Source organism: Scyliorhinus torazame, chromosome 3, assembly GCF_047496885.1.
Source record: "Scyliorhinus torazame isolate Kashiwa2021f chromosome 3, sScyTor2.1, whole genome shotgun sequence".
NCBI lineage: Eukaryota > Metazoa > Chordata > Chondrichthyes > Carcharhiniformes > Scyliorhinidae > Scyliorhinus > Scyliorhinus torazame.
The window spans coordinates 339,480,834-339,501,615 of NC_092709.1; the positions used below are offsets into that span (position 1 = coordinate 339,480,834).

At 46.5% G+C, this 20,782-nt stretch overlaps 1 protein-coding gene across 1 annotated transcript in view; it reads left to right on the plus strand.

Annotated features, from left to right (window-relative positions):
- Positions 1 to 20,782, plus strand: part of npm1b (nucleophosmin 1b) — a 146,106-nt gene that overhangs the window by 53,277 nt on the left and 72,047 nt on the right. Inside the window, exons 6-7 of the mRNA XM_072497707.1 lie at positions 12,129 to 12,250; positions 13,827 to 13,953. Of these exons, the coding sequence (XP_072353808.1) occupies positions 12,129 to 12,250; positions 13,827 to 13,953 (249 nt within the window). The remainder of the gene's footprint in view (positions 1 to 12,128; positions 12,251 to 13,826; positions 13,954 to 20,782) is intronic.

A 20,782-nucleotide genomic window follows, 5' to 3' on the forward strand; every position in this document is an offset into this window, starting at 1 on the left:
ACTTTGCAAATGCCCATGATCCGCGATCAAATTGTGTTCGGGATGAGCAATGACAAAATTCGTCAAAGATTGTTGAGGGAGAATTAACTTCAGCTCGAAGATGCCATTAAAATTTGCCATGCCAGCGAGCTAGCTGCGCAGCAGATTAGCACTCTAAACCTAAAGAATTTTGGCGCGAAAATCGGAGATGCAGCCGACGCCATTAGTGTTGTAACATGCCCTAAGGCAAAACGTGGTACCATGCACCGGTGGCCATTTTAAACGGGTAGCCGATAACGCCATTTTGTGCAAGCGTTGCGGCAACAGGCATTTGCAAAGCAATGGCCAGCATTCAGAAAAGTATGTTCTAAATGCAAAGTCAAAAATCACTTTGCAAAACAATGTTTTTTGAATTAAAAAAATCGGAAATGCAAAAATCAATCAACGTGATTGAAGAGAACAAAGAACAAAGCAAAGTACAGCAAAGGAACAGGCCCTACGGCCCTCCAAGCTTGCGCTAACCATGCTGTCTGTCTAAACTAAAATCTTCTACACTTCCGGGGTCCGTATCCCTCTATTCCCATCCTAGTCATGTATTTGTCAAGGTGCCCCTTAAACGTCACTATCGTCCCTGCTTCCACCACCTCCTCCGACAGCGAGTTCCAGGCACCCACTACCCTCTGTATAAAAAAAAAACTTGCCTCGTACATCTCCTCTAAACCTTGCCCTTCGCACCTTAAACCTATGCCCCCTAGTAATTGACCCCTCTACCCTGGGGAAAAGCCTCTGACTATCCACTCTGTCTATGCCCCTCATAATTTTGTAGACCTCTATCAGGTCACCCCTCAACCTCCGTCGTTCCAGTGTGAAAGAAAACGAGTTTATTCAAACTCTCCTGATAGCTAATGCCCTCCATACCAGGCACCATCCTGGTAAATCTCTCCTGCACCCTCTCTGAATCCTCCACATCCTTCTGGTAGTGTGGCGACCAGAATTGAACACTATACTCCGTGTGGCCTAACTGAAGTTCTATACAGCTGCAACATTACTTGCCAATTTTTATACTCAATACCCCAGCCAGTGAAGGCAAGCATGCCATATGCCTTTTTAAAGAAATAGATTTAGAATACCCAATTCATTTTTTTCCATTAAGGGTCAATTTAGTGTGGCCAATCCACCTACCCTGCACATCTTTGTGTTGTGGTGGAGGATGTGCAAACTCCACATGGACAGTGATCCAGAGCCGGGGTCGAACCTGGGACCTCGGCGCTGTGAGGCAACAGGACTAACCCACTGCGCCACCGTATGCCTTCTTGACTACCTTCATCTGTGTTGCCCCTTTCAGTGACCTGTGAACCTGTACACCTAGATCTCTCTGACTGTCAGTACTCTTGAGGGTTCTACCATTCACTGTATATTCCCCACCTGTTTTAGACCTTCCAAAATTCATTACCTCGCATTTGTCCGGATTAAACTCCATCTGCCATCTCTCCGCCCAAGTCTCCAAACAATCTAAATCCTGCTGTATCCTCTGACAGTCCTCATCGCTATCCGCAATTCCACCAACCTTTGTATCGTCTGCAAACTTACTAATCAGACCAGTTACATTTTCCTCCAAATCATTGATATATACCAAGAACAGCAAAGGTCCCAGCACTGATTCCTGCGGAACACCACTAGTCACAGCCCTCCAATCAGAAAAGCACCCTTCTCTGCCTTCTATGAATCCATCTTGCCAGCTCATCTCTGATCCCGTGTGGCTTCACCTTTTGTACCAGTCTGCCATGAGGGACCTTGTCAAAGGCCTTACTGAAGTCCATATAGACAACATCCACTGCCCTACATGCATCAATCATTTTTGTGACCTCCTCGAAAAACCTATCAAGTTAATGAGACATGACCTCCCCTTCACAAAACCGTGCTGCCTCTCGCTAATACGTCCACTTGATTCCAAATGGGAGTACATCCTGTCTCGAAGAATTCTCTCCAGTAATTTCCCTACCACTGACGTAAGGCTCACCGGCCTGTAGTTCCCTAGATTATCCTTGCTACCCTTCTTAAACAAAGGAACAACATTGGCTATTCTCCAGTTCTCCGGGACATCACCTGAAGACAGTGAGGATCCAAAGATTTCTGTCAAGGCCTCAGCAATTTCCTCTCTTGCCACCTTCAGTATTCTGGGGTAGATCCCATTGGGCCCTGGGGACCTATCTACCTTAATATTTTTCAAGACGCCCAACACCTCGTCTTTTTGGATCTCAATGTGACGCCGGCTACACACCTTTCTCCAGACTCAATCTGGAGATCAATCTGGAAGACACCTTTTTTTTATTGATGTGCTATCTAGTGAAGATGAGCATTATAACTGGATGCAAGCTAAAATGTATTTGAAGCTAATTTGCAGTAAAAGCAATTACTTCGAGATAACTGGACAGTACCTCTGATTAATAAAACATTAGTCAATGTTAAACTCGGCACGGGAGCGAGGGCCAATCTGATAAGTTTATTGGATATGCAAGAAATTAAATTTGAATAAAAAACGGTCCTTTTGAAGGTTTATAATGGCAACAGCCTTGGAGTATGCGAACTAGAGGTCAGTGTAAAGAATAAAATGCATAAAGTGAAGTTTTCCATTGTAGAGGCTGAAAGTGAACCACTACTGGGAATGGAAGCCTGTGAAAACTGGCTTCCAATTGCCTATACTTAATTTCCCCTGTTCTCTTTCTCCCTTTCTTCCCTTCTGTGTTGTGGCAACTCTTTGTCCATGGCGACCTAGCTGTTGGCCACAAACATGTCCTGGAACAACCGAGTGACTGGTTCCCACGTTCTGCGGAAGCCCTCTTCCCCCCCCCCCCCACGGTTGGCAAATTTGATTTTCTCCATTTGGACCACCAGCCGAGCAGGATTCTCTGGCGGGTAATCAGGAAGGCAAAGGCAAGGGCATCGGCCCTGCTCCCCATGAAGAGATTTGGCTGTTCTGATAGCCCGAAGACTGCCACTCCTGGGCATGGCTCCACCCTCATCCCCACCACTTTGGACATTGCCTTGAAGAAGGCTGTCCAGTACCCAGCTAGTCTGGGGCAAGACCAGAAAATGTGGGTGCGGTTGGCTGGGCTTCTTTGGCACCCTTCACATTTGTCCTCCACCTCCGGGAAGATCCTGCTCATTCGGGTTCTGGTCAAGTGGGCTCTATTTACCACTTTTAGTTGCTTTAGGCTAAGTCTTGGACATGTGGAGGTGGAGTTGACCCTATGCAGTGCTTTGCTCCAGAATCCCCACTCTATTTCGAACCCCAAGTCGTCCTCCCACCTTTCCCTTGTCTCGTCCAGTTGGATGCCGGCCCCCCTTATCAGTTGTCCGTACATGTCTTACAGTTCCCTTTGCCTAAACTGGCTGTGTCCAGCAGTTCCTCTGGTAGTGGCGCTCGTGGGTACATCCTTGTTTCTTTTCGCAGAAAGTTTTCAAGCTGCAGGTACCTAAATTTGTTGCCACCAGCTATTTGGAATCTTTCTGTCAGCTCGTCAAGTGTTGTTACCCTGTCGTCGGTGTACAGGTCCCGAACTGTTAGCATCCCCTCATCTTCTCTCCACCTTTTGAAGGAGGCGTCTGAGCGCTGGTGTGAATCTATGATTGTTGCAGATGGGTGCTTTGACATTTCAGTTGAGCCTAAATGTTGTTGCAGTTGATTCCATGACTAGAGTGTTGCCACCAACACTGGGCTGGTTGAATGTTTCTTGGGTGGGGATGGGAGTGCTGCCGTGGCTCGGGCCCGGAGGGAGATCCCCTTGCAGGAATCCTCCTCCGTGAGCACCCAATTGGCCTCTGGCTCCTTTATCCTCTACTTTATTCTTGCTGCCGTCGCTGATCAGTGGTAGTACTGTAGGTTTGGAAGGGCTAATCCCCATGGATTTTGATCGCTGTAGAGCCTTCTTTGGGATCCTTCCATTTCCCCCCCTTCCCCCACGCGAACGCCATAATTAATTTGTCCAGTGAGTTGAAAAAGGCCTTGGGGATATAGATCGGGATGGATCTAAGTAGGAAGAGGTGGACAGCACGTTCACTTTGATTGTCTGCACCCTCCCCGCCAAGGGGAGTGGGAGTGTGTTCCATCTTTGCAGGTCCTTTTTGACTTTTGCTGTCAGACTGGCCAGTTCCATTTGTGGGCCCCAATCCAGTCGTGAGCGATTTGGATCCCCAGGTAGTGGAATTTGTGCTGGGCCTGTTTAAACGGCAGTCCCACCAGCTCTGCCCCTCTCCCTTGCGGGTTCACGTTTGGTCATGTTAGTTAATTTGGACATTCTGAATTCTCCCTCTGTGTACCCAAACAGGTGCAGGAATGTGACGACTAGGGGCTTTTCACAGTAATTTTATTGCAGTGTTAATGTAAGCCTACTTGTGAAAATAAAGATTTTTATTATTGAGCTTGTAGCCCAAGAAGGTTCCAAACGCTTTCAGGAGCGCAGTGATTCCTTCCATGCTTCTTTGTGGGTCCGAGATGTAGAGGAGCAGGTAATCTGCATAGAGCGAGATGCTATGCTCTCTGCCTCCTCTTCGGATCCACTTCCAATTCTTTGCCGTTCTCAGCGCAATCGCTAGTGGCTCTATGGCGAGGGCGAACACCAGCAGGGGTAGCGGGCATCGCTGCTTCGTGCCTCTGCGCAGCTGGAAGTACTTAGAGTTGTTGACATTTGACCGTATGCTCACCGTGGGAGCGTTATACAGGAGTTTCATCCAGGCGGTGAGTCCTGTTCCGAGCCCAAACCGCTTCAGTACCTCTGAGGAACTTCCATTTGACTGTCGAAGGCATTTTCTGCATCCAGGGAAACGATCACCTCAGGTGTTCCCTCCCAGTATGGGGTCATGATCTCGTTCAGCAGGCGCCTGATGTTCGATGTTGGCTGTCTACCCGTTTGGCCTTCTGCGACCGCCTCTGGTACGCAGTCCTCTAGCCTTTTGGCTAGGATTTTGGTCAGTAATTTTGCATCTACTCTTAGTAGAGAGATGGGTCTGTAGGAACCGCACTCTTGTTGGGTCTTTGTCTTTTTAGGTACCTGCATGATTGAAGCTTGTACCAGAGTGGGCGGCAGTCTGCCCCTCGCCAGCGAGTCTGTGAACATACCTCGCAGGTGTGGGGCCAGTGCTGTCTTTTGTGGAAGTCCGCCGGGAAACCGTCCGGTCCCGGCGCCTTCCCCGCCTGCATGGAGCTGATACTGTCCATGACCTCTCCCAGTTCTAGCGGTGCTTCCAGGCCCTGTTTCTGGTCTTGCTCCACAACTGGCATGTCCAGTCCATCAAGGAACTGCTTCATCCACGAGTCCCCTACTGGGGGCTCCGAGGTGTACTGCTCCTGGTAGAAGGTCTCGAAGGCTTTGTTGACCTGGTCTGCATCCGTAACTAGTGTACTTCTGCTATCCCTAATCTGTGCGATCTGCCTTGTGGCTGCCTGCTTTCTCAGCTGGTGCGCCCAAAGGCGGCTGGCCTTACTCTGTGCTCGTATAGGGTCCCTCATGCCTGGTAGAGTTGGTGCACCGCTTTCCTCTTAGAACAGGTCAAAGTCCATCTGTATCTTTTTCCTCTCCGCCAGGGGCTCTACGGTTGTGGCCTCGGAATTTTGTCGGTCCACCTCCAGTATGGAGTCAACCAGCTGTTGCCTCGCCCTCTTCCCTGTCTCCTCGTGTTTTAAAAGTGATAATTTCTCCCCCGATCACAGAATTTAGCACCTCCCAGAATGTGGAGGGTGAGACCTCCCCGTTCTGGTTGTTAGTTGAATAGTTGGCGATGGCCTGGGATATTTTCGCCTTGTCGACCAATAGGGCCATGTTAAATTTCCAAGCGGGGCGTTGGGCACTGCCGTCTACAACCTCGCATCTGTGTTGTGTGGAACGTGGGGGGAGATTACGGTCACGGAGTAATCCGCCATAACCAGCCCTGGAATCACCGATTTCTCTACTACAAAGAAGTCAATCCTGGATTAGGTGTGTACTTGGGAGAAGAACTCCTCCCTGGGTGGGTGAAACCGCCCTGTTCCATGCAAAGGCCAAGTTCTTTGCCATGTTGGAGGTCTTTCATGTTTTGGGGTTCAACCTGTCCGTCCATGGGTCCTGCACGCAGTTAAAGTCCCCTCCCATAATCAGTCGGTGCACACTGTGGCAATATAATCGGGGCCTAGTTTTAAAGCCGATTAAATTGGACATCCTAAATTAAAGAATTGGGTACTTTAAATTAAATCCACAGTCTGCTTCAGCAAGAAGCCTGCAGAATCCAAATATCCAAATACATAACCAACAGACAAGCTGCTGGAACATGTCTGCGCCTGTCCCATTCAATCACCCATCAAAGATCATCTCACGCTACTGAGACCCAGCAGGAGATCATCGTGCCCATTGAAATGCACAGGTCTATTTCCGTAGCCCATATCGAACCAGACTTTCCGTCACCCAGACTATCTGCTGTTGCCTTATATGGGAACAGGTCAAGTGCAGCCCAAACCGCCTGTCAAACGGTCATCAACCGGACCATCGGCTGCTGGGAGATCTCATTGGCCGGAAGCCAGCTAAGTTTCTGGAAAGGTGGGGAAAGAAGGGAATTAAAGTAGGCATCGCGGAGAGACCAGCAGCAAAGACTCGGTGCGTGTGGTGACCTTGACCAGAAGAAGGAAAGAAGGAAGCAAGCAAGGAAGAAACCGCCTGCGAGATTCATCTTTGCAAAGTGGAACCAGAGGGCCTCGGGGTTCGGATCTGCAGCATACCAAACCATTTTTGCGGGTAGTTTAGTCAAATCCTGGATGGTTCTTGTGTATATATAGTGGGTAATTTATGGGTTAACTATATTTAATAAAGTTTGTTGATTTACATCTGTGTCCGTACTTTGTTCTCATAAATAAAGACACCTGGGTAAACTTTGGTTACGGAGCTCGTTGAGTATCTGAATTGGATAGAAACAGCGGTGTTTATAGAACATAGAACATTACAGCGCAGTACAGGCCCTTCGGCCCTCGATGTTGCCCCGACCTGTGAAACCACTCTAAAGCCCATCTACACTATTCCCTTATCGTCCATATGTCTATCCAATGACCATTTCAATGTCCTCAGTGTTGGCAAGTCCACTACTGTTGCAGGCAGGGCATTCCATGCCCTTACTACTCTATGAGTAAAGAACCTGCCTCTGACATCTGTCCTATATCTATCACCCCTCAATTTAAAGCTATGTCCCCTCGTGCTAGACATCACCATCCGAGGAAAAAGGCTCTCACTGTCCACCCTATCCAATCCCCTGATCATCTTGTATGCCTCAATTAAGTCACCTCAACCTTCTTCTCTCTGACGAAAACAGCCTCAAGTCCCTCAGCCTTTCCTCATAAGATCTTCCCTCCATACAAGGCAACATCCTGGTAAATCTCCTCTGCACCCTTTCCAATGCTTCCACATCCTTCCTATAATGCGGCGACCAGAATTGCACGCAATACTCCAAATGCGGCCGCACCAGAGTGTTGCATAGCTGCAACATGACCTCATGGCTCCTAAACCAATCCCTCTACCAATAAAAGCTAACACTTTATGTTGGGGATTTCCACCATTGTCTTCTTTATGAACTCCGTGTTGTCCCAGTTGGGAGCGTACAAGTTAGCGAGTACTACAGTTGCCCCGTCCAGAACCGCTGAACATCACGTACCATCCCCCTGGGTCCATTACTGCATTTGTCGCGGTAAATATCGTCCTCTTACTGATTAGAATGGTTACCCCCCTGGCCCACGTCCTATAGCAGGAATGGTAAGTCTGTCCCATCCAGCCGTTCCTGACCCGCAGTCGGTCCTTCTCCCTCGAGTGCGTCTCTTGGAGGAAGTCTGTCAGCTTTCATAGTCACCCAGTAGTGGGTGAAGACTCCGGATCCTCTCACTGGGCCGTTCAGTCGCCTGACATTCCAGATGACTATCCTGATGGGGAGTTTTTGTCCTCCCTGCTCCTGTGGGATAAACCATATTTGCTTGGTGGACGTGCCCCTACACTCTGGGGTTTTCCTTTGTTCGGGAGCTGTCCAAAATGGCCGCGGTCACTGTTTCCCCATGAGGTTAAACCCCTGCGCTCCGGGGTTTTCCTCTGTCCAGGCGGCATCCAACATGGCCGGCAATTGTGTGTCCGCCACGTGGATATGCTCCTGCACTCCGGGGGTCTCCCTTTGCCATGGGGCCCTCCTAGGTGGTTGCTAACAGTGCCATTTTGTTCCAAGCCACCATGTGTGGCCTGCCCTAGCTAGTCTGCCGTTTTCCATCTGTTTTTGCCTATTTCTTTCGGAGTGCCCCCCATCAGCTCCCCCCCACTGCCAGGCGCTTTCCCCCTTGTTGGGGGTGTGCTGCGGCCTCTTTCCTTCTCATGAGTCCCGGTGCTAGCTATCCCGCTAGTGTGGTGGCTCCCCTCCCGGGAGTTGTTGTGTTTCCTTCTCTCGCCCGTTCTCTGAACTTCTTGCTCGCTCTACATTGTACTTGTCTGAATGCAGCTCATCCTCCCCTCTTTCGCTAAATGTTTTTCAGAACGAGGCCACGTTCTCCCACGAAAAGCAGTCTCTGTGGCGGTGGTTTGGTGTTGCTTGTACAGGTTATGTTTGGGGGGGGGGGTGGGTGGAAGAGGCTCTTTCTCTCTTCCCTCTCCCTTGTTCGCACATTGCAGTGTTACAGTCTCGTTGTGTGGGCTCCTCATCATTTCCCCTGTTGCTGCTTTTCCAGCCCGCACTCTGCAACAGGCATATCCGCCTCCGCAGGGATTGTAAAAACGTGTTCTTTGCCTTGATATGTGACTCCGAGCTTGGCTGGGTACAGCATAACAAATCTTACGCCGTTCTTGTACAGGGCGGCCTTTGCTTTGTTGAATTCAACCCGGCGCTTGGCCAGGTCAGCCTCAATGTCCTAGTATATCCGGATCTTGGGTAGTTCCCAGCAGAAGTTCTTGGACTGCCTGGCCCACCGCAGGATTCTCTCCTGGTCTTGCTACCGGTGTATTTTCACTTTAATCGGGCTGGTTTAGCACAGGGCTAAATCGCTGGCTTTTAAAGCAGACCAAGGCAGGCCAGCAGCACAGTCCAATTCCCATACCAGCCTCCCTGAACAGGCCCCGGAATGTGGCGACTAGGGACTTAAAATTTTTTTTTTCAAAATTTAGAGTACCCAATTCATTTTTTCCAATTAAGGGGCAATTTAGCATGGCCAATTCACCTACCCTGCACATTTTTGGTTTGTGTGGGCGAAACCCACGCAAACACGGGGCGAACGTGCAAACTCCACACGGACAGTGACCCAGAACCTGGATCGAATCTGGGAACTCAGCGCCGTGAGGCCGCAGTGCTAACCCACTGCGCCACTGTGCTGCCCGCGACTAGGGACTTTTCACAGTAGCTTCATTTGAAGCCCACTTGTGACAAGCGATTTCCATTTCATAATCGCCCTGTCTATTTCTGGTGGGTTGGGGAAGGTCCCCCTTCCCACCAGATTTCCCAGCATTTGGGCCACATAGTTTGTGGGGTCCCTACCTTCGGTTCCCTCCGGTAGACCCACGATTCGCAGGTCCTGCTCTTGCGACAGGTTCTCTTAGTTCTCAACCTTCCCTTTTAGGCTATCCTGTGTCGCGACCAGCCTTGCCACCTCTTATTCTAGGGCGACAGTCCGGTCACTCTGGTCCATTGCGGTCCTTTCCAGGTCTGTGATACCCACCTCCTGGGCCTCCAATCGCTTTTCGGCTTTGTCCACAGCCAGTTGCATGTATGCCAGAGCTTTGGCCACCGCGCCCTTCGCCGCCTGAATGTCCGATTTTGTCTCATCCCTGCTCCCTCAGTGCTTTAGAGAGGAACGCCAGCCAGCCACCCTCTGGTGAGGGAAGGCTTTGTACGCGGCTGGTTGGGTCTTCTTGCTACAGTGAAGTTTGGGTTTCGCCGTCTCGTGCGCCGGTCAGCTCATCTGTTCATTGCCGATCCAGGCTCGACCCACTCCTGGTCTCTGTTCGGCCCCTGGTTTGACTTTTGCCCGGCATCCTTTCTTTTTTTTTTCTTTCCCCCTGTTGTGCTAAAGTTGTGAGGATGAATTATTCAGTTTTTCGGGTGAAAAGTGGCTATTTTACAGGTTCGCGGGAGGAGAGCCACCTGATGTGTGACTTCTCAGCACATTATCGTCACCAGAAGCCCCCCCTTTTAAAAAAAAAAAAAAAATAAATAAATAAATTTAGAGTAACTAATGATTTTTTTTTTTTTTTCAATTAAGGTGCAATTTAGCGTAGCCAATCCACCTAACCTGCACATCTATGGGTTGTGGGGGTGAAACACACGCCGGGGGGGGGGAGAGAAAATGTGCAACCTCCACTTGGACAGTGATCCGGGGCCGGGATCGAACCTGGGTCCTCAGTGCCGTAAGAAAATTGTAAAACTTGACAGAAATTTCAGTGGAAACAATGAAAAAAGAACCAATGCAAATGGGCGAAATAATAACTATTCCATCGCAGAAAGTGGGAATGGATCTGTTCTATCTGGCAGGAAGAGAATGCCTGTTAATGATTGACTATTTCTCTAACTTTCCAGAAGTGGTTCAACTAGCCAACTCATCAGCCAGGTGTGTCATCAAAATACCAAGGACATTTTTGCTCATCATGGAATACCGCAAGTTGTCATGAGCGACAATGGCCCATGTTTTAGCAGTCATGAATGGACAGAGTTCGCACAGAGCTATGATTTTCGACTTCTCGTCCTCTTTATCAGTAATCCAGTGGGAAGGCTGAAAGTGTTCACATTGTGAAGCAACTACTCAAAAAAGCCATGGGTAGTCGGGAAGATCCGTATCTCACGTTACTTAGCTATAGAGCAGCATGGCTTATCACCTCCACAATTATAGAATCATAGAATTTATGTTGCGGAAGGAGGCCTTTTGGCCCATCGAGTCTGCACCGGCTCTTGAAATGAGCACCCTACTTAAGCCCACACCACCATCCTATTCCCCGTAACCCAGTAACCCTACCTAACTTTTTTGGATACTAAGAGCAATTTATCATGGCCAGTCCACCCAACCTGCACATCTGTGGACTGTGGGAGGAAACCGGAACACCCGGAGGAAACCCACGCAGACACGGAGCGAATGTGCAGACTCCGCACAGACAGTGACCCAAGCCGGGAATCGAACCTGGGACACTGGTGCTGTGAAGCAACTGTGCTACCCGGTATTGCTAATGAATTGACAACTCAGAACTACTGTACCATATCTCTCACAGGAACCAACTAATCAAAAACTTGTGAAGAAGCTCACATTTCAAAAATTCAAAAAAGGAGGCAGAAGAGGTATTCTGATAGATCAACAAGATGTCTGCAACCGTTAGCGAAGAATTACACAATCGGGTAGAATATCCTAATGGAAATGGATAGTTGAAGTGTGCAAAGGTAATACACCCAACAGGTCTGCAGTCATACATCATCGTAACCGATGAAGGACAAGTTTGAAGAAGAAACAGGAGACGCCTTGCTGAAGGTTCAGCAACCCCTTGTTTCAGAACCACTGGATGATGTTGAAAGCAATCTCAGGACAACTGAACAAAGCTACTTCACGCAGAAACAGAACTAGCTGAAGATGTACAAAGTACAGAAACACAGCAAGAACCATTTTGAACAACAGTTGGGAACCAGTCAAACCCAAGTTCAACTAGTGCTTAGAAGGTCGCCAAGACACACAGGAAAGGGAGACAGATTGAATTTGTGATGGACTATAAACATGTAAATAATTGAATTGTTGTGCATATAGCTATTGTATATTAAATTTAAATGTATCTAAATATTCATTTCCAAAGGAAAGGGGATGTGACGAGCATAAGCAATCATGTAAATATTAATAGATACGACCTCCAACCAGCAGGTGCCAGTAAAGAACAACCATATGACAGTTACCTTGGGGAGCCTGGAGATGGTCGTCGTAGTGGATAGTCGCATTTGGAGTAGCTCTTAGATAATTTTATAATCATAATATAGTAGTTAATAGATTTTGATAGTTTTCTTATTGTTATCTGACCCATATTATTGTTTAATAATAAACATTCAACTAGTCACGAACTAGACGTTTTCTAATGCACTAATTACATCTGGCTAAGCACTAGAACGTAACATGGCTGTCTTCTCTTTTGTGTTTGTAGAAAAAGGCAAAGTTAGAAGAGTTAGCAAAAGATAAGGCAATGAATGATAAAGTTAAAAGCGAAGAAGATGATGACGAAGATGATGACGCAGATGATGAGGATGAAGATGACGATGAAGATGAGTACGTTGTTCATCCCTTCACCCTTTCCTAACCAGACAAACTGAACTGATGTGGCTCCTTTCGGAATGAGCAGCAGTTTAAACTCTGGCCTACAATATTATTGTGGGGAGACTAGTATATTTATTGTCAAGAGGACAATTGTTCCGTGGTGTGTAGTCTTACAGAGTTCTGTTGTTGGCCACTATGTTGGTTCACACATGTAAACACATGGGCAACATGCAGTAACAGATGGTGAAGATGCTGAAGCTGGCCAATGAGTTTGAATCTTTGTTCACAGATTGAATAGATGCACAGGAGTGTTGTGAGCCAGAAGCTAATTGAGCGTTTTCTGGTTCCGAACATACTGGCCTACTAAATTGACAAAGGCCAGCTGGCCTGGGCATAGAACTCTAGAAGTAGTCCGACTACAACCTGTGTATATTTAAAATGCATTGAATTCTCAGGACAAATCAACTTGAATATAATGGGGGTGGGGGGGGGGGGGGGGGCTGCGGTTTGAACAACTTCATATTTTATGCAGAATGGAAACATGAGCAATTTGCGGATTCCTTCTGAGCCTCCAGATCCGATTTCAGACTGGAAGTAGCTCCTTTTGGTTATTATTTTTAATGTAGCATAATAAATCTGCCAGGTGTTTGTTCTGTGCCTGGAAACCACTTGGAGCAAGGTAACTCGGCATGATTTTATTTCAGAAGGATACAAATTAACGTCTGAGTGGTGTTTAATTATTGAATGGGCAATAGCTATTGGTAAAACTATTAATAATCATTGAAATAGGTGAAGGGCACTCTCACATCGGAAAGCATGATTAGTTTAAGAGATGAGGAATTCCACAATAAAAACAGAAAATGCTATAAAAACTCAACAGATCTGGAAACATCTGTGGAGAGAGAGAGTGACAGAGTTAATGTTTCGAGCCCATATGACTCTTGTTTGGAGTTCTGAGGATGTCTTAAGGACTCGAAATGTTAACTCTGTTTCTCTCTCCACAGATGCTGCCAAATCTGCTATGTCTTTACAGCATTTTCTCTTTGTATTTCAGATTTCCAGCATCCGGAGTATTTTGCCTTTATTTGAGGAATTCTACAGTTTTGAAAACTTGAAAGGGAATGACGTAGAGTCAGAAGACAGTACCAAGGATCTTGATTTGAACGGCATGGGGTTGCATGTTGTTGGAGCAAGGATACTGGATCCTTGTGTTTTTAGCTTTGAACTGGTAAGAAGGAACATGAGAAAAATTACGGGATTTGCTAAAACAAACTTTGCCGTAAACTGCAAAACAAAAAGTAAAGTTCTGTGGATGCCGCAAATCTGAAATGTAAACGGAAAGTGCTGAGAACATTCGGCAGATCAGGCAGCTTCTGGGAGAGAGAAATCGTGTATAGTTTACGTTCTGAGGATGTTCATCGACCTGAAATATTATCTCTGTTACTCTCCCCATAGCTGCTGTCTGATCTGTGTTTTTCCAACATTTGCTGTTAATAATTCCATGTAAGCCGTACTGGAGCTTCTGAAAGCAGTATGTATCGTGTACTATTTACTGAACGTTGGATGAATTTTATGTGTTGCATTTTAGTGAAGAGGAGGATGAAGAGGATGATGATGATGATGATGACGACGATGACGACGACGAGGAGGAGGAGGAGGAGGAGGATGATGAGGAAGATGAGGTTACAAAGACTCCTGTAAGAACATCAGTTAAAGTGAGTTAAAATCACTCTTTGGGTGGTCTGTTTAATATAGGTATTGTGCATCAAAAAAAAGTTTGAGGAAGAAGCAAAGGTTGAAGATTGCAGTCCAGCATGATAATAGGGCTGGGTTTGAGTGTGGAGCCTTTAGTGTGGCGCCTTTAGTGTGGCAGGATACAATCTTTCCCAGTAGGTGCAAAACAAACCAAGGTTAAACCCAATGGCAGTGTAATTCCCACGGTTCATTTCCAATTTCTCAAGATTATTAAGGGGCTTGACAAAATTGATCCAGGCACATTGTGTTCAGTTGAGTTGAAGAGTCCTCACGCAAGCAGGCACAATTAAGTACTTTTGAAATTCAGGCACATGGAAGGAGACGTAGCAGTCATTCTGAACACCACATTCTCCCACAAACAGCAATGCGGTCTGACCTGCACATGAGCAGCACAAACTGCTTCAAGCATCTTATTTTCTGCTGTCCAGTCTATGACTTCCGGAAGTGGCCTGCTATTTGTGCATGCACTCCTCGGGGCCTTTGGATGGTGAGCAAGAGCAGTACTGATTCCTTCAAACTATTCTCTCTTGGAATATTAAAGGCTAATTCTAGTGTCCGAACTGTCCAGCCAATTTGAATCAAGCAACATCTTGAACATATAAGTTAGGCTGATATTACAGTATTGTTTTGATAATGGGGAGATGGTAATATCACTGGACTATAATCTAGAGGCCCAAGCTAATTGGTGACATGGGGTTACATCCTGCCACAGCAGCCAGTGGACTTAAATTCAATTAATTAATCAATAATAAATCAATTAATTTGAAATTATAAAGCTTGTCTGCCATCAATTGTTTTGTTTGTACTATCATCGATTGACCCCTTTAGGGAAGGAAATCTGCATTCTCATGCGATCTGGCTCACGTGACTCCAGATCCACAACAACGTGGTGGACTCTTAACTTCCCTCTGAAATGTCCTAGCAAGCCACTCAGCTCAGGAACAATTAGGGATGGGCAACAAATGCTGGACTTGCCAGTGACATCCTCATCCCTTAAATGAATAAATTGATACAGGTGCCAGCTTTTAGTTTACATGTGCGATCTTTGAAGGTGGCAGGACACAAAAGCCCGCAAGTTATGCTGAAATGTTAAGAGCTGGTTGGACTACGAGTATTGCCTCCAGTTCGCGTCGGCACACTTTAGCAAGGTGGGAGGATCGTTGTGAGAGCGCAGAAAAATTTAAGAAGGCAGTTGAATGGAAACATATTTGCAGCGCTATGGGGAGAGAGCGGGACTGGATTGCTCTACAGAGAGCTGCATTGATCCGGTGGGCCAAATGGCCACCTTCTGTACATGTAATTGTGGCTTTCTGACAATTCTCCCAGCTATAAGAAAGGAGTAGAGGATGGGGTTGGATCTAATGAGGTACTTTTTAATGATTTCTAAAAGGTGACCAACGTAAATGATATCCTATCAATTCACCAAAAACAGCAAAATATAGAAAACGGATGGAGGAACATCGGAATTTCTCATCACTGACCAAAGTTTGAATGCTTTTTGTTTTATTATGCCTCAATGGCGCGTTGCGACTTCAGTTTGAGATAAAGATGGTATTATAAAATGTAGGTTGCCCCTTAGGTGTATGTTCAGGGAGAAGAAAGCAGGATTTGCAAATTTAGCCAGTCATTTTATTTATAACTTTAACCATAAGGAAACAACTAATTTGATATCATTGGGCTTCGCCCTGATTTCATTGCACTTGCTTTGCACCATGCTGCCACTAGGTTGTGCAATATGACTCCAAAACAACCAGTTGCGTGTCTATAAACAGGAGATCTAAAAGTGTGCTGCGTCAGGAACTTACTGTGAAGCCTTTTCAGGGGATCTGAATTGGGATCAGTCAATCTGTTTGAATTTGCTAGAAATTTGCATAAACTTGTTTTTCACTTCCATTCCTGATATTTTAATAACTGCTTTAGACTTGGTTATAGCTGGTGTAATTCCCTGGGAAGTTGGGTTCGGGCAGTCAGCTCATTATTAAAGTGGGCATATTGCGCAACCACCCTGAAAATGTATGCACTTAGCAATCCGGTAATGTATTTTCTGTCCCTGTCCTTCATTTGCCAACCATGGCTCAGTGAGTGGCACTCATCTCTGATTCAGAAATCTGTGCATTCAAGCCCCACTCCAGAGATATTATGCGCATTGACTCTGCATTGCAGTACTGAGGGAGTGCTGAACTGTCGGAGGGTTTTACTTTTCAGATGAGATGTTGCACAAGTTCCTTCTGCCTTTTCAGATGGCCACAGCCCCTTCGCACTATTTAGAAAACGAGCAAACATTCTTACCCTGTTTCTTGGCCGATTATCCTGCAACTTAATCATCAAATTATCACGTAACTGCCTGTGGGGCTATGTTGGGCACAAAATGGCCATCATGCTTGCAACAGCAGAATAGTGACTACCCTTCAGTAGTGTTACATCGGCTGTAAAACGTATTTGGATGTTCTCAGGTTGTGAAAGACACTATATGAATGCAAGTCTTTTATTTTTCTTTTGATTTGGAGGGAGCCGGACATCATGGGTTAATGGTTTGCTCTAACTTAGATCTCGCCAATGGAGGAAAGTAACTGAAGACAACTGGTCAGGTGGATAAGATGGTTAAGAAGGCTTATGGAATACTTGCCTTTATTAGCCAAGGCATAGACTATAAGAGCAGGGAGGTTATGATGGAACTGCCTAAAACGCTGGTTAGGCCACAGCTAGAGTACTGTGAGCAGTTCTGGGCACCTCACTACAGGAAGAAAGTGAGCACTGGAAATTCTGCAGAGGAGATTTACTGGGATGTTGCCTGGACTGGAGCATTTCAGCTATGAAGAGAAGGCTGAGGTTGTTCTCCTTGGAGCAGAGAAGGCTGAGGGTGGATAAAATTGAGGGGTATAGATATGGTGGATGGGAAGGAACTTTTCTCCTTTAGTGGAGGGGCCAACACCAGGGGGCACAGATTTAAGGTAATGGGCAGGAGATTTGGAGGGGATGCGAGGAAAACCTTTTTTCATCCAGAGGGTCGTGTGAATCTGGCATTCACACCTGAAAGGGTGCTAGAGACAGGAACCCTCACAATATTTAAGTAGTATTTAGATGAGCACTTGATACACCATAGCATACAAGGGTACGAACCAAGCCCTGGAAAGTGGGATTGGAATAAATTGTTGCCTGATGGTCCTAGCGGACTCGATTAGCTGAAGGGCCTCTTTACATGCCGTAAAAAACTCTTACCTATTTGAGCCAGCAGGTTTTTGTTTCTGCTGTTCTGTAGTCTACTGCAAATGTCTACATTGTGTCCAGCTCTTTTCAAATCCTTCCCCCCTCCACCCCACCATCCTTCTACCCTTCCTTCCTTTGGGAAAATGGCTAGCCTCTACTGTGTATAATCACGTATCAGTTGGCCTGACTGATTCTGTCATTTCCATGCCAGTATGTCATATGGATACAATAGATGGACTGGAATTGCTGTTGCTGTATTTGTAAAAAATGAAATTAAAATCGCTTATTATCACAAGTAGGCTTCAAATGAAGTTACTGTGAAAAGCCCCTAGTCACCACATTCCGGCGTCTGTTTGGGGAGGCTGGTAGGGGAATTGATCCGTGCTGCTGGGCCTGCCTTGGTCTGCTTTAAAAGCCAGCTCTTTAGCCCTGTGCCAAACCAGCCCCTAATAATTAATAATCGCTTCTTGTCACAAGTAATCTTCAAAGAAGTTACTGTGAAAAGCCCTAGACGCCACATTCCGGCGCCTGTTCGGGGAGGCCGGTACGGGAATTGAACCCGCGCTGCTGGCCTTGTTCTGCATTACAAGCCAACTGTTTAGCCCACTGTGCTAACCCAGCCCCAATCTGATTCCCGGTGCACCTGCACCCGAGGCTTGGTGTGCTGCTCAAACCGCCGCCTCAAGGTGATTTATCTGGGGAAATGAAGCTTGTGCGAGCCCGAGAGTTAATCTGCTGAGACAGGCCCTGGTGACTGAACAATCTCCACCCCTTTCCCCGATGAGGGTGAGACCCAGCCTCTGGTTTGTGGTTTGGTTTTGGTGGGTTACTGAGCATTGGGTTTTATTTTTGGGAGGGCTGTAAAGCCCTAAGGCCGTACTGAGCGCCGGGCTTGGAAAAGTCAACGTGGTTATCCTCTGGAGTTGTTGTCACGCCTTTTTTACATTTTATTTTAGTTTCTGAAGTCGCATTTTGAAAATAAGCACCTGTCTCTACTGAGGATGACTCCCCTCTTGTGATATAAATCGAACTGGTAAAATGGCATGAATCCTGAAAAGTGTATGACTTATATTGGTTATGGCTCAGGAGACCGTAATGTTTGGAGAATGCAGGCTTCAGTATTGTACCTTATTATAATAATCTTCTTTATTGTCACAAGTAGACTTACAGTAACACCACAATGAAGTTACTGCGAAAAGCCCATAGTCGCCACATTCCGGCGCATGTTCGGATACACGGTGGTAAATTCAGAATGTCCAAATGACCTAACAGCACGTCTTTTGCGACTTGTGGGAGGAAACCGGAGCACCCGGAGGAAACCCACGCAGACACGGGGAGAATGTACACATTCCGCACAGACAGATGTTGGGGTCTCTGGTGCCAACCTGTCCAAAATCAAATACTTAATGCAAACAAGAGAATGGTGGCAGCTGCCGCCTTTTAAATGAAAATCAATTAGGCTGTGTGAAGTTTTCCAGAAAGAAGCGGCAGCAGTGAGCAGGTCACAAGCCCCGCACTAACACTTGACGTAAAGAGCCCTCCAGGTATGTGCTTTTGGTGCCAAATCACAGGACAGTGTTTGAAAAACACTGGCATAGAGGACCAGTCTGGTGTTAGACTTTCGTTGCATGATGATTTTTTAACTCTGGCTGTAAAGAGCAGAAGCATGTTGTTTCATGCGTGCACCTCCTGGGAAGCGATGTGATAATCCATTCGTCATGGAGAATGTGTAGAGGGAAAGGGTGGGAAAATTACTGCTGTGGGATGTGAGCATGTGCTGATCCCTGTATGAAGAGGGCTAGCGAGAAACCCTGAAGCTGACGGTACAATCTGAATTTATTGCGAGGGGAATTGAATACAAGGTAGAGACGTTATACGTCAGTTATACAGGGCAGTGCTGAAACTGCACCTGAAGTATTGTGTACAGTATTGGTCTCCTTATTTAAGGAAGGATATAAATACAGTGGAAGCACTTCAGACGTTTACTAGACTAATACCTGGAATGGGTGAATAGACTTGAGGAAAGGGTGGACAGGCTAGGCTTGCATTTACTGGAGTTCAGAAGAGTAAAAGACGACTTGATTCAAACACAAGATCCTGAGGTGTCTTGACAGGGTGGATGTGGAGAGGATGTTTCCTCTTGTGGGAGACTCTTTAAAAATAAGGAGTCGCCCATTCAAGACCGTAAAACCAAAGAAATGTTCCAGCACAGAAGGAGGCCATTCAGCACGAATTGTCTATGCCAGCCCGAGGACAACCCAGGTACCCTTTCTAATCCACCTTCCTGTACCCGGCCCATAGCCCTGTATCTTATAGCACTAAAGATGCATATCCAGCCACTTTTTAAAGAGTTTAGTGTCTCTACCTCAACCGCCACCAACCCAGGCAGCGAATTCCAGACACTCGCTACCCTCTGTGTAAAAATGTTCTTCATGTCCTCTCTACACCTTCAGCCACTTATCTTGAATCTATGTCCCCCTGGTTCTAGAATTCCCTCCCAAAGGTAATGGTTTTATCATGTCCACTCTAACTCTTCCCCTCATAATTTCGCACATTTCAATTAAGTCAGCCCTCAGCCTTTGTTAGAAGGAAAATAACCCCAACCTATCCAATCTCATCGTAGCTGCACATTTCTAACCCTGGCAGCAGTCTTGTAAACCTCCTCTGCACTCTACCAGAGCAATTACATCCTTCCTGTGGTGATTCATAATTGAACTCCGTACTCCAGTTGTGGCCTCAACATTATATCCTTCCTTTTATATTCTGCCAATGAAAGTGGGCATTCCACATGATCCCTTTACAACCTTGTCTACTTGACCTGCTGCCTGTGTACATCTACGCCAAATTCTCTCTCCATCTACCCTTTAAATATATTCCCATTTATTGTGTACTCCCTACAACTGTTTGACTTCCCTAAATGCATGACTTGTGTATTAAAATCCATCTGCCACTTATCACTCACTCCACCAACCCATCTGAATCGTTTAGGAGATCATTGCTATCCTCCACACTTTCCACTAGTGTCGTCTGCAAATTTTCAAACCGTGCTACCCCATGTTCATATCCAAATAGTTAATATATAACACAAACAGGGGCAACACAATCGCACAGTGGTTAGCACTGCTGCCTAGCGGCACTGAGGACCTGGATTCGGTCCTGGTCCCGGGTCACTGCCGTGTGGAGTTTACACATTCTCCCATGTCTGCGTGGGTCTCGTCCCACAACCCAAAGATGTGCAGGTTAGGTTGATTGGCCACGCTAAATTGCCCCTGAATTGGAAAAAAAGAATTGGGTAACACCATATGATATAGGAGCAGAATTAGGCCTCTCGGCCCATCGAATCTGCTCTGCCGTTCAATCATGGCTCATATAACGTTCTTGCCACACAAGTGCCAGGCAATGGCCATCTCCTGCAAGAGAGGATCTAACCATTACCCCTTGACATTCAGTGGCATTACCATCGCTGAATCTGCCATAATCAACATCCCTGGGGGTTACCATTGATAAGAAACTGAACTGGACTAGCCATAATAATACTATGGCTACCAGGGCAGGTCAAAGGCTAGGAATCTTACGTGAGGT